Source organism: Talpa occidentalis, unplaced genomic scaffold (genome assembly GCF_014898055.3).
Source record: "Talpa occidentalis isolate TD23 unplaced genomic scaffold, MPIMG_talOcc4v2.1 talOcc4.7, whole genome shotgun sequence".
Taxonomy (NCBI): domain Eukaryota; kingdom Metazoa; phylum Chordata; class Mammalia; order Eulipotyphla; family Talpidae; genus Talpa; species Talpa occidentalis.
In genome coordinates this window covers 99,294,414-99,312,546 of record NW_023605083.1, presented here as the reverse complement: position 1 = coordinate 99,312,546, position 18,133 = coordinate 99,294,414, and the positions used below count along the sequence as shown (strand labels likewise).

The 18,133-nt window shown below is 54.5% G+C and overlaps 1 protein-coding gene across 2 annotated transcripts; it reads left to right on the top strand.

The window, feature by feature from the left end:
• The first annotated feature begins 8,666 nt into the window (after positions 1-8,666).
• RNF112 (ring finger protein 112) lies at positions 8,667-14,455 on the top strand. Of its 2 annotated transcripts, none has more exons than XM_037492508.1 (14): positions 8,667-8,909; positions 9,092-9,132; positions 9,846-10,131; positions 10,294-10,500; positions 10,622-10,750; positions 10,935-11,039; positions 11,409-11,459; positions 11,752-11,808; positions 11,888-11,962; positions 12,097-12,214; positions 12,371-12,537; positions 12,623-12,676; positions 12,813-12,887; positions 12,975-13,445. In XM_037492508.1, exons 1-14 carry the CDS (start codon positions 8,856-8,858, stop codon positions 13,443-13,445), a joined length of 1,890 nt encoding a protein of 629 aa, XP_037348405.1. In that variant the 5' UTR covers positions 8,667-8,855. The 2 variants fall into 2 exon arrangements, with proteins under 2 accessions (XP_037348405.1, XP_037348404.1); XM_037492507.1 differs by lacking the exon at positions 8,667-8,909 and adding an exon at positions 13,771-14,455 and having other exon boundaries at positions 9,103-9,132; positions 12,975-13,148.
• Positions 14,456-18,133: the final 3,678 nt, after the last annotated feature.

The window sequence follows — 18,133 nt, the reverse complement described above, 5'->3', positions numbered from 1 at the left end:
GTGGACTGCTAAGGGCGTGACTGCTGCGGCTGCCTTGCTCCCCAGCCCTCAGTTTCCTACTCTGCAAAATGGAGTCAATATTCCCACCTTTGGGGAAAGGCAGAGAGAACCAGAGATTCTTTTGTATAAAGGGATCAGCAAATATCAGAGCCCAGGAATATGAGTGATCATTATTACCAGTGAAATAAATGAACTGCAAGTGGTACTTCACCTGTTGGGCTGCCTCACACCTACTCTCTAAGGGCCCACCTTGTAGGAATGGGTGAGGTCTTGGGAGAGGCAGGCCTGAAAGCCAGGCTAGGCAGGGATGGTGCATGTGGAGATCTGGGCCCAGGGCAGTGAGTGCACCAGATTTGTCTCCAAGGCCAATGGCTAGCAATTGTTGAGCACAGACTGCATGTGGCCTCTCTGCAGTACTTATTATTATTAAGTACTCCGGCCCAAGAGTACTTATTATCTCCTGTTTAATTACTAAGGAAACTGAGTTTGGGTAAGGGCAGTGACTGGGTCCAGAGCTAGTAGGAACCTATTGGAACTGAGAGCTGTTTGATGGCCAAGCCGGGTACTGCCCAGTGTCTCCCCATAACCTTATTGGTCTGGTCAGCACCGGCCAGCTGGCCAATGAGGGTCCACATACAGTGGCCTGGGCACCAGGGCCCCTGCTCTGTTCAGCCTGGCTTGCCTCCTGTGTCTAGCTGCCTCTCACTTTGAAGGGGTGAGGAGGAAGGTACATCCAGGTGGGCAGCCTGTGGTGCTAAGTTTGTTCCACAGGAGCCATTGGCCACATCTGTCAGCTTCCTGGCTGGGGTGGCATAGGAGTGAGAGAGTGGTGATACAGAGGAGGGGAAGGGTCTGGAGACAAACAGAGATTCTGATTTGGGGGGAAAGATGATGCACCAAGGCTGGATCGGCTGCCAGCAGCCTAGGACCCCACCAATCAGTCAGTGTCCCTCCAGAAAGGCACTGATGGAACTCTCCAGCCTCACCAGTCACCTCCTTCTTCCCCTCCTGCTGTCCCCCACATCAGCTAGTGCCCTCCAACCTGTACATCTGGCTTGGTTGGTCCTGTCTCTGAAGCTCACCTTCTTGTGTCCCCCACTTTTGAATCTTAAGTCACTACTGTTTTCAACACAGTCGGCAAATGTTTGCTAGGACACTGGGCCTGATTGTTTTAACTTTAAAAGCTTCAATATAAGAAACTGGTGTGGACATTGGGGAAGTCATTTAATCTCTCCAAACCACAGTTTCCTCATCCATAGAATGAAGGAGGAAGGGAGTTAATACCCATTTCAGGGACTGTGAGGGTAACTAGAGGGGTTCCCGTCTCTGGGTGCCTCCTGCTCCCCCTCCCACCCTCACAGTGGGACCTCCCAGCATCTCCCCTTTTCTGATCACCAATGGCTAGAGTGAGAACCCAAGCATTCTACTAAAAACTCCTCTCTTCTTTCCCATCACCCCCTTTTATTTTTAGGGCACAGAGTCTCATGTTCTTAGCCTGATAGCCAGAGCTTTCTAGCCCCTATTCTCCTCACCTTGTCTACAGTCACATGCTGGGTGTCCACTTGGGCCTGCTGTGGATTGCACTGTGTCCCCTCAAAAATCCCTTTGTTGAAGTCCTAACCCTAGAATGAGGCTGTATTTGGAGAGAAGATCTTTGAAGAAGTGATTAAGTTAAAACGAGGTCCTCAGGGTGGGCCCTAACTCAGCACGACTGGGGTCCTTATAAGAATTGGGGACTAGGACTTAGACATGTGCAGAGGGGAGACCACGTGAAGACAGGGGAGAGAGCCCTTGTGAGCCTCGGAGAGAGGCCAGAAGATACAAGCTTGCGGACCCTTGGACTTCAGCCTCCAGGCCCGTGAGAGAATAACTTTCTGGGGTGGGAGTCCCAGGTCTGTGGGACTTTGGTGTGGCATCCCATGCAAAATGAATACGGGGCCGCTCCAGGCCAGTTCCAAGGGCCTCAAATTTAGACTTTAGTTTCCATCACCAAAAGGAATTCTTTGTTGTTAAAAATGTCCATTGTAGTCTCCCCGGTGGCGCAGCGGTTGAGCGCTGGGTTGTGAAGCTGCCCGTGGCCTCTGCGGCGCCAGTTCGATCCCCGGCTGCTCCCCGGCCACCGGAGGAGGGTCCCACATGGCGCGCAGACCTCTCCTGCCGCCCGCTGCTCCCCTCAGCAGTGTACTTCAGTCCTTCTGCCTGCTCTGCTGCCTGCTCTGGCTCTGGTGAATTCTCTCACCCTCCCGCGCTTCTGACTGTACCCAGCGCTTATATAAATAAATAAATAAATAAATCTTTAAAAAAAAAAAAAAAAAACTTAAAAAATAATGTCCATTGTAAACTTTAAAAAATGTGCCTCAGCTTCTATCACCCTGTTTTGGCTTGACATCATTTATTACTAGTCCAGGGTTTCAGACCGGAAGGGGCTCCCAGCCTGCGGCAGGCTCCCCCCTCTGCCTGCAGCCCCCATCCCACCCCCCTGCCTCCTCTCCCCCAACTTCTCTCCATGTCCACGTGAAGTGCTGATCCTAGTGGGTCTGCCGGCCCTGCACACTGCCTACACCGCCTCTGGCGTTGCTGCCAGAGTGAGCCCAGAGCTGAGTTGGCTGCAGCAGCGTGAAAGAAGCAATCACAGCCCTGATTTTCATCTGAAATGGACTCTGTCCCTGGTGCTCAGCCATCAACAACAAACTGACCCGAGTAACCCAGGGTTTATAATGTCTAGTTATTTTAATCAGCCATTTAATTACAACTGGACATTTAGGATCCCTTAATAGTAACTTTTAAAAAGTCTTCTGTTTTTGGCAACATGGCAGATGGGTAACAAAAACTCCAGAGTGGGGGCCTCCTTGGTGGCGCAGGCGGTTGAGCGCAGCGCTGTGAAGCTGTCCGCAGCCTCTGCAGTGCCGGTTCGATCCCCGCCGGCCGTGGAGCAACCCACATGGCGCAGCAGACCTCTCCTGCCTCACCCGCTGCTCCCCTCAGCCGTGTATTTTAATCAGTCTGCCTGTTCTGTTCCCCACTCTCTCTCTGGTGAATCCTCTCACCCTCCCACACATCTGGCCTGTACCCCAGTTCTTACATAAATAAATAAATCTAAAAAAAAAACCCAAAACTCCAGCGTGAATTAAAAATGTTGAGTAGACTGAGAAAGACCCTTCAGCTTTCATAGCTGAAACTGGCAAAGATTAGCAGTGGTGAGCAAGTGCTTCGTAGGTGAGGATCCCTTGAACATACTCACCCTGGTGGGCGGGGGCAGACCAGGAACACCCCTCACAGTCCTGCTTGCTACAGCAAGACGCTGGGACCCTCTAGATGTGCTCCAGAGAAGACTGGTTGGAGGACTAGTCAGTCATCTTCCAGAGGTGGTGACGGTTCAGGGAGAGAGCTGACCACTGTGCCTCCTACTTAAAACCATGTTTGGTTCCCACTGTGATGCAAGTGAAGTCTCAGATCTGCCATTCTGGGCACCCACTCCCTCTTGTGTCTGTGCAGCCTCATCTCCTCATAGGCCTCTGCTCTGCCTGACTCCAGTCCTGAACCTCTATTCCAGCCATACTCACACTGGCCTTGGCTGTGCTGTTCCTTGTACCTGGAATGTGTCCCCTCTCCCCAGTACCTTTCACCAGGAGGTTAATTCCCATTCATCTTGCAAGACTGGGCCTACATGCCCCTGGTACGTAGACTGAGACTGGGTGAGCCTGGGTGAGGGACATCCTCTGGGCTCCCATAGCTCCTTGGGTTTTGCAGCTCTGGCTGGGCTGAGGACCAGGAGCCTACCTTCTTGTTTGAGCCATAGTCTTTGAGCATCTTGGGGGCAGAAGCCCCATCTTGCAACTTACAGTCCCTGCATCTAGTTCCCCACTGGTTACATAGGAGGCATTTCCAAAATATTTGAAGGAATGAGAGAGAGGATAGGGAAAATTTCCCTCCAGGAAATCTGAGCCAATGTGGACCTGGATGAGAATGGTGAGGGCACTCAGGCTGGGGGAGCATGAAGGGCAAAGATGTGAAGGTGGGAATGTTGGGGGACACTCTGACTTTGGTAAAACACAAAGTGGGGGCAGTGAAGGGCACACAGGGCCAGAGTTGGGATGTCTGATTCCTCCTTCCAGGGCTGTGCTAGAAGATCTCCTCAGCTTTCCGAGCCTCAGTTTCCCTGTTCAAGGAATGGGACTAATAGTCACTGTTGTCATGAGCTCATGTGGCAACATAGTATGGAGCTTACAATGCTGCACACATGTTGAATGGTTGTTTCATTATTATGAACCATTATTTCAGGAAGCCTGGGATTGAGCTGATGGTGGGCAACTTTTAAAAGGAAGCTGGGGAGCCTGGACTTTCCTCGAGCTGTTGACTTTAGCAGCAATGGGAAGTCCCTGGAAGCTGGCAAGTAGGATTAGGGAGGAGCCAGATAAAGGGTCATGGTCATGAGCAGCCACACGTGGATCTGGCCCCTTTAGCATCTGACCTGTCTCCTCCTGGCTATAGAGCTCAGGGACTGGCCTCAGTTCACCCCAGTTCTGAACTCTAATAACCACGGCCACTGTGGATGGGGAGACATAGCTTGGTTTGTCAGGAGCCCGACTGCTGACAGCAGCTCTCCCCAGTCACCAGGGTTCAGGCATCTGGGCTGCAGTGCAGGACGGGCCTTTCAGTCCTAGGGCCTGTCTAGGGCAGGGCTGGGCTGCCTGAGACAAGAGGGGACAGATGGCCCGAGGGAGAGACTGCCCAGGAAGTCAAACCTTGCTTTCTCTCCACAAAAGCAGGGATTCCACACATATTCGACCTTATTCCACACTGCACTCAGCCTTATTTTGACCTTTATTTGCTATTAGCTAGCCAGGCCTGGCTCATGGATTCTTCCTTGTCCCTGAGTCCTTTAAATGGGCGGGCACCATGGGGAACCTGTGTGGTGTCCTCACCCAAGGTAGAAAACAAGGAGCCAGGCAGAGCAGGGTCTTTTTTTTTTAAAGATTTATTTATTTGTGCATACAAGAGCTGGGGTACAGGCCAGAGATGCGGGCATGAGAGGATTCACCAGAGACAGAGTGGGGAACAGAACAGGCAGATTGACTGAAACTGCTGAAGGGAGCAGCGGGCAAGACAGGAGAGGTCTGCTGCACCATGTGGGTTTCTCCCTGGCCAGCTGGGGATCGAACTCGTGCTGCAGAAGCTGCGGATTGCTTCATAGTGCAGTGCTTAACTCCTTGTGCCATCAGGACAGGCCTCCTTCCTTTGCAAGGCTGAGCAGCATGCCCTGCCCTTTGACCTTTGGGAAGCTTCCTTACACATCAGGGTAAATATGTCAAAACAAATGTTACCCACAGCCCACACAGAATTGAATCTTTTTACCATGAATATTTTGAAAAGGATTTGCTTACATTTGCATTTTGATGAGAACAAATTATTTGCTATTGTGTATGAACACATGTTGTTTTGGGCACCACTGGCTTCCCAGACCCTAACCCAGTGCTCAGCACTTAGTAGGTGCCCTATAAACACATGTTGAGTATGTAGCACTCATGTGATTTGAATCTGACTCCACAGATAGTGATGTGAGTGGAGTTTCCCAGCTGATATGATGCGAGGGGCGGCAGACACTGAACTGAGCAGGCGTGGATTCTGATTTTGAAGTTTTCTCTGTAGTCTGGAGATGCTCATTTCCCCGTGAGTTTTCAAGCATCCTCAGAGACTGTACAAGTGCTCACAGGCCCAGATACCAGCAGAGCCTTTTGAGAGCAAATGAGCAAGGCCTGGGCCTTTTCCACGAGCTGGAGCTCTCGCCTGAGAAGCACAGCGTTTCTTCCACCCTCACTTCTATATGGCTAGTCCCCAGAGTGGCTCTCATAGGTGACCTCTCTCAGGTTCCCAGGGTTGGGTGAGGTCTCCACCCTGCCACCTCCAGCCCTGCCCTTCTTGTCTGTTGTTTGTGTGGCAGCCCCAGTGACCAAAGCTGGTTGTGGTTGAGGGCCAGCCCTCAGAAGGGCATGGTGCCCATGTCTGTGCTCTGCGGTCACCATCTGGAGCCTCTTATTAGTTTCAGCTTTCAATTTGTGTTTGGTAAGAGAAGACTGTTGGGAAGTGGGGTATGTGCTGGGTCTTGAGCTCCCACTCAACAGAGCCCCTCCAGTGACTTCCATATGCCCTCCTCCCTTGCACCTGAGCTCCAGGGACACAACCTCCCACTGCCTCCCCAGAATGGTTTCTTGCTGCCCAGTCCCACCTCATGGCACCTCCACCATCCAGAAGCCTGAACATAGGCTCATGGAGAATTGGGGAACCACAGATTGGCCCATGGCCTCTTGGGGTGGGACAGGTGAGCGGCAGCTTTTCCCTCCTGGGGCTAAAACTCAACTCACTGCCAATCTAAGTACTGAGCACACCCCAGTGCAAGGGTAGCATCCCTTGGGGTCACCTGTTGGCCTTGGTGGAGGCGGTGGGCCCGTGGGCAGGGGGCTGACCTTCTCACCTCTGGCAAAGGCTCTGCAATTTCATTTTGCACTAAGTTTGCAAATTACCTAGCTGTCCCTAAGTGTGATGTTTCTATGACTCCTGTCTGCACTGCAGGGGGTGGTGGGGGGCCTGATATTTACTGATGAAACTGAGTCCCCTCCTTTGAAGATCCCACATGAATAGGACTTTTGCACTGAAATTCCTTCTGGTTTGCTCTTCTACCCCCATGGGGATTGCCCTGCTACCCCAGATGGGGTATGTTTCCTCATTGATCCATGTCCCCCCAAGAGGGGAACTTGGGAGCAAAGGGTCTTCCATTCCCAGGGACACCTCAAGGGCCAGGTGCCCAGGACTGTGGCTCACGCTACCTGCTTTCCCATAACTTTGCCTGGTGATAAGAAAACAGGTCCCTGGGGTGTCCCTGGTGGCCTAGGGTTTAAGTCTCAAGATAATCACCTCTATGGCCTGAGTTCCATCCCCAGCCAGGAAGCTGACCCACATGGCACAGCAGAGCTCTCCTGCCTCGCCTGCTGCTCCCCTCAGCTATTTCAGTAGCTCTGCCTGTTCTGCTCCACACTGTCTGATGAGTCCTCTCACCCCTGCACCTCTGCCCTACACCCTAGTTCTTCTGCACAAAAATAAAAAAAAGGAAGGGAAGAAAATAGGCCCTCAGAGCTTAGCAACTGACCAGGGTCTCCTGCTAGGGCCAAGGAGGGTACAGTGCTTCCGCCTGACTCCAGTGCTTGGTGTCTCACCTGCATCTCTCTGTGAGGGAATCAAACACTTCATTTGAAAAAACCCTACTCTGTGGCTAAGAAGAGCAGAGGATGCCATTCAGGCTGCTTCTCTCCTGAGTGAGGCTTCACTGCCAACACATGGGGGGTTTGAGTCCACTGTGCTGTTTCTCTGGCTTGATTCAGCCCTACGAACAGAGGCCCTCCGTGCAAAAGACCAGGGTGCACAGATGCAATCCCAGTTGCAGGGGCATCCCTGCCCACTGAGAAGTTCAAAGTCTCAACTGTACTGCTCCAGGATACAGCAACAGCATGGCCGCCACCCTGCTGTTCCCTACCTAGCTCCTAGGGTTTAAAAATACCTCTGTCTGGACAAGTGACTTCTGTACATGATTGTAACCCTCAGAGCTTGGAGAGGGAGGGGATGCAACCAGGACCCCTGTCTCACATGGTCAGCGGGAATAGAGCAGAATTAGCATGGCTCTCAGCCTGGGCCACTTGGAGCCCACCACAAGTCACGGGCCACCAGTCCCAGGCCCCCGAGGGCAGATCCTGTCCAGTCCGGTGGGTAAGGTAGGAGGCTCCAAGGAGGGTGGCATATGAGCTGGGCCCTCGAGGGGTGGGAGGGGGGTCTCTCAGGAGGCATGCAAAGAACCCTGCTGCAGGCAGAGGGAGCTCTGGGGAGCATCATGCAGAGGCAGAGAAGGGTGGGGGAGAGGGAAGGTTGGGGAGGAAGGTGCAGGCCTGTGGATGCAGATCAGGCAGTTTGATCTGATGGTCGGGAGGAGCCATGAAAGGTGTTTGAACAGCATGGGGTCTGCTGTGCTGGGGGAGTTTGTGCTGGCCGTGTACTGGGGCCTAATGGGGGAGCCCAGTCAAGGGGCAGTTAGAAGGTCCAGAGGTGACTGTCACAAGCTTGAGGCAGAGTAAAGGCCATTGGAAAGGGAAGCCAGTCAGAGGGGCCAAATGGGGGGAGGGGAAAGGGGAGGGGAGTGGGGAAGGGAGTGGGGAGGGGAGTGGGGAGGGGAGTAGGGAGGGGAGGGACCCTTGGGTTCTGGGACTTGATGTACTCACGCCCCTTGCAGTATGGCAGCATTATCCACTCCCAATGCCCCCAACCCCACACACAGTAGGTGCTCGCTAGTCATTCGATGAATGGGGGCGGGCTCTCTGTCTCGTGCTCGCTCCCTTTTCCCACTCATCTGCCTGCCTGGTGGCCCTGAAGGACCACTCTTGGGCCAGCAGGGACAGTTCCTGCCCACGGTGCAATCTTTGCCGGTGCACCCATATGCTTCTCTCTCCATCCCCCCTCCCCCTCCCTGTCCTTATCTTTCCCTTCCGTCTCCATGGCGACTCACCACCCCAGCTTGCCTGCATCCCAGCCTCTGCCAGGGATTCTGAGCCTGGCTCCATCCCTCCCTCCTCCTGAGCCTCGGTTCCCGCAGTCCTGTCTCCTCCCCCTGGGTGAGTCTGGAGGCAGCTCTCTCTTTCTGACTGTCACATTTATTTTCCAGCTCTGACAGGGTCGGCTCCTCTGGGGAGACCATCCCCTTCACCACCCGCCACCTGCAGCAGCTTCCCTCAGAAAAGCCATCCTTACCGCCACCCGCAGGTCTCCCGGGCTAGGCTCTCTGCTTCGGACCCTGTCCCCCAGCCCAGCTGCTCATGCCGAGGTCAGCCTTGTCAGTGATTTCCTTCTGTCACCGGCTTGGCAAACAGGCAAGTCTTCAATCCTGAGATCCAGGAGGGCGGGTTGGGGCGTGGGGGAAGGGGCCACCCGGGAAAGGGGGGATGGGTCTGAGGAGGGAGCGTGAAGGGCCACTGGAACCCATAATGAAGAGTCTGGATTCTCTTCTAAATACCCCTTTTTTGTGCCCCCTCCCCTAATTTTCTCTTCCAAGGAGAGAAAACAGAGATTCATGGGAAACAGCAGCAACAGTTGGTAAGCGGCAGGCGAGCCCTCGGGATTGGTGCAGTGGGTCAGTCGGCTGGCCCAGAAACTCCGAGGCCTGGCCGGGCTGGAGGGCTGTCCAGGGAGGGAGCTCCAGGCTGGCTCCGTGGAGGAGGGACTCCAGCTTGGAGCAGGAGAGCAGAGGGAAGCGTCTAAGAGCCAGAGCCATCTGCCCCCCCAACCAGGAGGCTCCCACCTTTTCTTTATGGCCCACACAGCATGAGCATGTTTTAGCTGCTGCAGGGAGGTTGTAGAGGGGATCACTCCTTTGGGGGTCCTGCAGAAGTCAGCAGTTCCTTTAGGGGGCCCCTGCAGCAGAAGGCTGTGAGAAAGGGTCTTTTGGCATTTTTGCCAAGCACTGGGCAGAGTGTCTGACCACCCCAATGGCCCCAGGAGACAGGTCTGCCAACATTTCCACTTGGACAATTAGGAAATGGAGGTTCAGCCCAGGGAAAAAACTTGTCTGCGTTGTATGACTGCCCTGTGGCCGATCCAGGGTTCCTTCCAGGGGGTCTCCCTCTCCAGCAGGCTGTCTTATCGCTGCTCACTGCCCGACTCTGGGTCTGCAGGTGCTGGGGTGCAAGTCAGTGAAGAATGGGCAGAGCTTGGCTTCCCTGGGAGCAGCTTACACCCACCCCCAATGCCTGAGCCGTATCCCTTTGCCCCAAGCAAGGTGCTCTCCAATGGCCCACTCTGTCCCCCAGGTCCCACACACCATTCCCCAAGTTGGAGCTGGGCCTGGGGTCCAGGCCCACAGCGCCCCGGGAGCTTCCCTCCTGCTCCATCTGCCTGGAGCGGCTGCGGGAGCCCATCTCGCTGGACTGTGGCCATGACTTCTGCGCTCGGTGCTTCAGCACACACCGCATCCTCGGCTGCGAGCTGCCCTGCTGCCCTGAGTGCCGGAAGATTTGCAAGCAGAAGAAGGGCCTCCGGGGTCTGGGGGAGAAGATGAAGCTGCTGCCGCAGAGACCACTGCCCCCTGTGCTGCAGGTGGGGCCTCACTTCAGGGCTCTGGGTTCCCTCCAAGGGGCAGGTAGCTGTGGCCCATTCTGTAATAGCGGGGTGGCTGTGGAGGTCAGGGCTGGATGCACTCCAGACTTGGGGACCACAACTCCCACAGAACCCAGAGAACCCCTCTTTCTCCTGACTCAGGAGACCTGTGCTGTGAGGGCTGAACCACTGCTCCTGGTACGAATCAATGCCTCCGGAGGCCTCATCCTGAGGATGGGGGCCATCAACCGCTGCCTCAAGCACCCCCTGGCCAGGGACACCCCTGTCTGCCTCCTTGCTGTTCTGGGGGAACAGCACTCAGGGAAGACCTTCCTCCTCAACCAGTTGCTCCGGGGTCTGCCAGGCATGGTGAGGGTGGGGCTGAGGCAGGGTGGTGGGGTGGTGGGTGCAGGGTAGGGGAGCCAGCCTGGCTTGGGGAGGGGAGGAGTGGCTGGCTGGACCTATGGGTGCTCTCTTTTTCTGCCTGCAGGAATCTGGCGAGGGTGCCTGGGCCAGAGGAGGGGAGAACCTGCAGGGGTTCAGATGGGGTGCCAACAGCCTCACAAGGGGCATCTGGATGTGGAGCCACCCTTTCCTGCTGGGGAAGGAGGGGAGGAAGGTGAGGGGAGAAAGAGCAGAGGAGGCCAAGACTGGGTCAGGGAGGGGGCGGTAGAGAGAACAGAGATGGACAAAGAGGGGGCAATGGAGAAGGAAGCTTTGGGGTGGGCAGAGAGGGTGGGGGGAAGCGCTGGAGGCACACGGCAGGCCTGACCCCTCACTGTGTCCTCCACCCCCCTGCACAGGTGGCCGTGTTCCTGGTGGACACCGGGGACACCATGAGCCCCGAGCTGAGCAGGGAAACAAGGACCAAGCTCTGTGCTCTGAGCATGATGTTGAGCTCCTACCAGGTGAGTGGCCCTCGTGGCTGGAGGAGCTGCTAGGAACAGTCACCATACCTCACAGACCTTTGTGCTGGGATCTCCACAGTTTGTGAGGGTGCCCTTGCCAAGGGGAGATGCCCCTAGTCAATAAAGATAGGGTCATAGTTGTTCTAAGGTGGGTAGAAGGTCCTGGGAGCAGCTGGAGATGTGCAGGACCATTCTCCAGCCCGACATTCATCCCCCAAGGCCCGCCAGCCCACCTGCTGTGGGGGCCCCTGCTGGTGGCTCCCAGCCAGACCCTACACTTGGCCTGCAGCCCTCGCCTCACTGGGGTCTGCCCAGCAACTTTTTGCCTCCGCAGACCCTCTTCTACCTTGTTTTCCTCCTTGCTCACAGATCCTTAACACCTCTCAGGAGCTGAAGGACACGGACCTGGAATACCTGGAGGTGAGGAGACATCTGATCTTGGGGGTGCCACCCCCTGCCTGCCCTGACCATAAGGCCAGGGGGCTGGACCAGCTGGATTCAGGTGCCTTCCAGTTCTGGCCTAGGATTTCATAACCTGGAGCTGAGTGTTGGGTTTGATGGAGGCGTGTGAACCTCAGGATACCTGTTTTGGGGAGCGGCAGGAGATCCTAGAGCTGGGAGCGTGGTTCCCACATGGGGGGGAGTGGGGAGGGGCATGGAGAGGCATTGCCCTTGGAGTGACCACCTGTGACCCTCTGTGCTCTGCCCCTAGATGTTTGTCCATGTGGCTGAGGTGATGGGCAGGCATTATGGGATGGTGCCAATCCAGGTGAGACACGGTTTCTGGACTTGTCATCCCCAGACCCCGACACCCCTGGTTGCTGGTGTCAGGATCCCTTCTTTTCCAGCACCTGGATCTCTTAGTTCGTGACTCATCCCCCGCTAGCAAGGCAGGGCAGGGACACGTGGGTGACATCATCCAGGTGAGTGGCACCACATGCTGCGATGGGGAGTGGGTGGGCGGGGAAGAAGTTGAGGGGAGCCCGGGGTCCTGTAGGTGGCTAAGCATGGAAGGCTGGCTCCTCTGGCTCAGAGTTCTCCTCCATGCATCTCTCAGAAATCCTCCAGCAAATACCCCAAGGTTCAGGAGCTGCTCCAAGGGAAGCGAGCCCGCTGCTACCTCCTGCCGGCTCCCGGGAGGCGGTGGGCCAGCAAGAGCCCTGGGGGCCTGGGCGGTGAGTCCCCAGGGGCAAAGGCACCCCAGCTTGCCCCCAGCGACCGGAGCCCCCATGCTGTGGCCAGCTTCTCCCAACCTCTGACACCCTTTCTCCTCCCAAAGCCCGGGCCTGCTCAACCCCTGGCCTCCTCAGCATGAGGAATCTCTTCCTCAGACACAGATGATGATTTTCGCCATCTTCATGCCTACATCGCGGATGTGCTGAGTGCAGCCCCCCAGTACGCCAAGAGTCGCTGCCAGGGGTACTGGAGTGAGGGGCGCCCCGCAGCCAGGGGGGACAGACGCCTGCTCACAGGGCAACAGTTAGCTCAGGAGATCAAGGTGGGGAAACCAGCTGACCGGGGGAACCCTGAGAGCCTGGCTGAGGCCCTGCCCCCCTTAACCCCTTCCCACGATGTCCCTGCAGAACCTCTCGGGCTGGATGGGGAGGACCGGGCCCGGTTTCGCCTCTCCGGAGGAGGTACGGAGCTCCCTGGGAGGATCCAGGGGCCTGGGAGGGAGGCGGGTCGGTTTTTACCCTGGGATGGAGACAAAGAACCAGGCAGCACCGGGCCCAGGAGGAAGGAGGGAGGCAGCCTGGGTTTTCCCATGGACAGATGGCGGCCCAGCTGCACGACCTGAGGACTGTGGAAGCTGCCAAGAAGGAATTTGAGGAGTATGTGCGGCAGCAGGTGACCTGGGGCCAGGGAGGGAGGCCAAGTGCTGGGAGGGAGGTTCTGGGCTCGAGCAAGCGTGCGTGTCTCTCCTCCCTGTCCCAGGATGTGGCCACCAAGCGCATATTCTCTGCACTCCGGGTCCTGCCCGACACCATGAGGAACCTGCTTTCCACCCAGAAGGACGCCATCCTGGCTCGCCACGGTGTGGCGTTGCTGTGCAAGGGGAGAGAGCAGACCTTGGAGGCCCTGGAGGCTGAGCTGCAGGCCGAGGCCAAGGTCTTCATGGACTCCTACACCATGCGCTTTTGTGGCCACCTGGCTGCTGTGGGGGGTGCCGTGGGGGCCGGCCTCATGGGCCTGGCCGGTGGTGTGGTGGGTGCGGGCATGGCAGCAGCAGCACTGGCTGCAGAGGCTGGGATGGTGGCAGCTGGCGCTGCGGTGGGGGCCACGGGGGCCGCAGTGGTAGGGGGAGGTGTGGGTGCTGGGTTGGCGGCTACAGTGGGCTGCATGGAGAAGGAGGAGGATGAGAGGGTCCAGGAAGGGGACCGAGAGCCCCTTCTCCAGGAAGAGTAATAGAGCCCAGGAGACACTAGAGGGAGGGGGAGATGTGAGTAGGAGGGAAGGAAGTAGGGGAAGGGTGGGGCTGGGGTGTTCTGAAGGCAACCCCTGAACTACACTGCCCTAGTTCATCTGGGTGCCAGGCTGAGCTAGAGAATCAAGGTAGCCCCAGGAACATGGGGAAGCCTCCTGGGGCTGGAAGACAGGATTTGGGAGCAGTGAATAGAGCTTAGGGCCTGTTTCTGTTTGCTACCTTCTCAAATCAACTTGACCCCAGGGCCTACCACCAAGAGTGAGGCCCCACCTTCCCCACCCTCCCCACCCTGGCTTATTTCTCCAGGATTGTAGGAAGGCTGAGTAGGTGCCATTCTGGAAGTCTCCCCTTGGTGGACAGAGCCTGTCCTTTCACAGATGTGGGCAGGCCGGGACAAGTGACTTTGCTATTCAGGGGGCAGCACTGATGAGGAACTGGAAGAAAAAGAAAGGGGTACCCCAGGGACAATCCAAAGAGGCTGGGTGTGGTGGACTGCAGTCTAACCCCCAGCAGAGAAACTTGCTCCTGTGACTTTTTCCAAAGCTGCCCAGCAGAACAGGGGCGGCTGCCCCATCTACTGCAGCCCCAGGACATCCACCGTGCACCTCTCATGGGGGGTCAGTAGGTGGCCCCTCTTGGGTGTGCTCTTTGTCAGGCCTGGTCAGAGAGCTCATGTTCTCTGGGGAAGGCCATCCCAGCAATGGGTTAAATGCCAAAGAACAACACCTTTCATCGCATTCTGAGTTAAAGCAGACAGCGCTCATAACAGATTCTGTGAAAGTTTTACAAGGGATGACAAGGGAACAAATATCTCCTTTCTCACCGGAGCCTCTGAGAAGATCACTCGGTTCCCATTTAGCAGGAGACCTGGGTACAGGCCCCCATAGGGGCCTGAGGGCAGATTGCCCCTTCCAGGGCACAGGAAAGTCCTGCTAGGAAGACTTCTAGGCTATTAAGCTGTAAAGGATTAATGAGCACATTGTATGAGAAATAAAACCTGTGTGCTTGAATATCAGCTTCCCAGTAAGTTATTGAAACAGTTCTTGAATGTGGCCCCGAGGGGGCTTTGGGGAGGTGAACCAAGGGGTTCCATTATGGGGACCTGTGGACTGGATGAAGATGAGACTTCAATTTAAGAGATCCGGCAACTGGGGTCTTGGCCCTCTGCCTAGTCTCTCCTGCCTGAGATGATCCTGTGAACAGATTGTCACCTGGCGTCTGTCCTGGCAGGAGGAGAGACTGGAGGCATGGATGGGGAGATGCTGGCAAAGCCATGGAGGGAAGAGCAGCCTGGGAGCACCCCTGCAGGCTCAGCCAGCTGGGCCTCCACCTGCTGCTTCTTTTCCACCCCACACCCCCATCTCAGAATTACAGGAACAGTCACTGTGTCCAGCTGCATTTATGCACGTAAACCCAGAGAGGCAAGTTTCAGCTCATGTTCCCCAACTGACTGAAGCCAGAAACAGAGTGGCCCCAAATTCCTGATCTTCAGCTGGTTCCCCCCAGACATTGGAAGGAATTTTGTTAAACGGATGGATGAGCAGCAGACACTGCAGTCAGCAAGCTGGAGACAAAATACATGATGCAGAGAAATCCTAACTCGGGTGTGGATGTGAGCCACAGAAATCCTAGCCCCCATGGCATTGTACCATGGGGGTGGGGAGACAGGGTCCAGACTTCGTGGGTGTTTCTGAAAGTATTTCTCCAAGTCCTTCCACTGTCATCTGGAGAACACATGAACTACAGGCGTTGGGACTGGCAGGCGCAGGACTTGGGGGTCTCCGAGGACTTACTGAGGGAGGGTGTTGTCTAGCTGGAACCCCACCCAGCTGGAAGGAACTGCAGCAACCTATTCTCCCTGCCTTTCCAGCAGAAGGGAAGTTGGTCTAGTGGGGGAGAGCTCAGCAAGGCAGGATGAGTCATATTGAGTAGTATTTGCCTTGTGTCTAATGGCTTTTAATGCATCTTCCCGAATATCATCTCCCTTAAGTCTTCATATGACCTCATGTAGTGCATAGAATGTCCTTTTTTACAGAAGCTCAGAGAAATGACTTGTCTTAGTTAAAACAATTAGTCAGAGATAAGTCATTACATGAACCCAAGATTTCTGATGCCGTATTCCTTGCTTGGAGACACCCTCATCCACACATCTCTCCAGACACAAGACCAGGCCTCTGGGTCCCAAATCCAATTAAGTGGCTCCCAACATCTGTTATGCAACTCACAAGCATCCATGTGACTCCCTGTCTAGGTCCTAGCAGCGTGCTGAGGGCTGACTGGTGTCTCATCTGTGACTTGAAGGGTCACCAATGCAAGATTCTCAGTGACAAGTTTCCGGGTTAGACTGACTGAACTTGCATCCCCTGCATCTGAGTCCTCCCTGGTGTTGAAGATGGCAGAGCTACATCACAAAAGGAGTCTGTGATCCTTAGCCTCTGCTTTGTTCCAAATATTCTGTGTCCCCTGCTCTATAGCACCTGTTGGAATCCTAGTGCTTGATCTCATGGCTTTAGGAGGTATGGGACCTTTGGACCTTTGGAAGGTGATTAGGTCAGGAGGGTGGAATCTTATTGCTCTTATAAGAGAGACACAGATACGGTTCGATCCCTGGCTGCTCCCCGGCCACTGGAGGAGGGTCCCACATGGCGTGCAGACCTCTCCTGCCGCCCGCTGCTCCCCTCAGCAGTGTACTTCGGTCCTTCTGCCTGCTCTGCTCCCCGCTCTGGCTCTGGTGAATTCTCTCATCCTCCCGCGCTTCTGACTGTACCCAGTGCATGTATAAACAAAACAAACAAACAAACAAATAAATAAAAGCATGCCTCTATTAAAAAAAAAAAAAAAAAAAGAGAGACCCAGATAGTTCCCTGATCCTTCCACCTTTCAAGGATACAGCCAGGAACCAAGGTGGCCCTCACCAGCCACCATACCAAATCTGCTGGCACTGTGATCTCGCTCTTCCCAACCTTACGCAGGAAATACATGCTTGCTCTTTACAAACCATCCAGCCTATGGTATTCTGTTATAGCAGCTTGAATGGACTAAGGCCCTGCCTCCCCTGACCTGCATCAAACTGTGTTATGAGCAAGGAAGGCATTTTCTGCGTTGTCATTGAGATACATAGATTTGTTTGTTACTACGCCATAGCTGAATCTACCCTAACTGAAGGACAGGCTTCCCCGAGATTCAGATGGGCCTACGCAAGATGTCCTGATCAGACTTTTCCAAGAAGTGTCACCAAGGCATGCGGATTATTTTGTGCTAAGTTCAATGGAGGCCATGTGGGTCTCCAAGTGTCTAAGAGAAACTTTTTGCCACTCCCTTAACGACCCAGATTTAGGGTCATCTCCAGAAATAACCTTGCTATTAGAGAAATCCAACTTATGGTAGGGCAAACATGTACCTACAGAATACTTTTTTTTTTTTTTAGAGGCATGTTTTTTATTTATTTATTTGTTTGTTTTATTTATTATTTATTTATTTATTTATTTGTTCATTTGTTTTGTTTACACATGCACTGGGTACAGTCAGAAGCGCGGGAGGGTGAGAGAATTCACCAGAGCCAGAGCGGGGAGCAGAGCAGGCAGAAGGACGGAAGCACACTGCTGAGGGGAGCAGCGGGCGGTAGGAGAGGTCTGCGCGCCATGTGGGACCCTCCTCCAGTGGCCAGGGAGCAGCCAGGGATCGAACTGGCGCCGCAGAGTTCGCGGGCAGCTTCGCAACCCAGCGCTCAACCGCTGCGCCACCAGGGAGGCCCCAGAATACTTTTTTTTTAAAGATTTATTTATGCATACAAGAGATGGAGTGTAGACCAGAGGTGCAGTGTTCACCAGAGACAGAGTGGGGAACAGAACAGGCAGATCTACTGAGATACACTGTTGAGGGGAGCATCAGGTGAGACAGGAGAGGTCTGCTTCACCATGTGGGTCAGCTTCCTGGCCAGACACCAAACTTGTGCTGCAGTGACTGCTAATAGCTTCATAGTGCTGAGACTTAACCCCTTGTGCCACCAGGGAGGCCCTGAGAAACAGGATTTAAAGCAGCCAATCAGCAATCGCTGACCAGCACTAGTTAGGACTCTGCCTACTAGACCCCCTGCATTCCCCCAAAGACAGCAACCTTCCCATAACTGACCTGCCTTTTCACCTTTATCTTGCTCCCTCCTGGCTTTCATTTTGTATAGCGCCTGAGAATTTCTCTCTGTCTGCTAGATTGATGCTGCCCAATTCAAGAATCATTGAATAGAGCCAATAAGATCTTTAAAATTTACTCAGTTAAATTTTGTTTTTTAACACCCTTCTACATTCTTGGCTGGGGCTCCTGTAACAAAAAACAGATTAACAAGAGAAAAAAAGACACATTTATTTAATATAAGTTTTATGTGACATAAGAGCCTCCATTAGGAGACTGAAGAAGTGGTTATGTCTGAATGTTTTTATGCTATTACAGATTTGATGAAGCATGGGAAGTGATCAAACCAGAGGAGTATGAGCTCAGGGCAGTAAAAGGGGAAACTAAGCAATGTCTGTTTGTTCAGATTTCTCTGGTTGTGTCTCCATCCTTGGAAAGAAGGATACTCCCTGGGTGTAGGGAGGGTGTCTCTCATGAGAGTTTTATGATCTGTTTCAGGAGGTCAGAAAGTTTTCCCTCACCCTACCATTTCTCAGATTCC

What these genes read in the sequence shown, in the direction of transcription:
- RNF112 (XM_037492508.1), top strand. Translation starts at nt 8,856, where the DNA reads ATGCCGAGGTCAGCCTTGTCAGTGATTTCCTTCTGTCACCGGCTTGGC. An exon ending in TCCGGGGTCTGCCAGGCATG is followed by an intron (nt 10,501 to 10,621) that starts GTGAGGGTGGGG and finishes TTCTGCCTGCAG; the next exon opens with GAATCTGGCGAGGGTGCCTG. An exon ending in ATGGGATGGTGCCAATCCAG is followed by an intron (nt 11,809 to 11,887) that starts GTGAGACACGGT and finishes CTTCTTTTCCAG; the next exon opens with CACCTGGATCTCTTAGTTCG.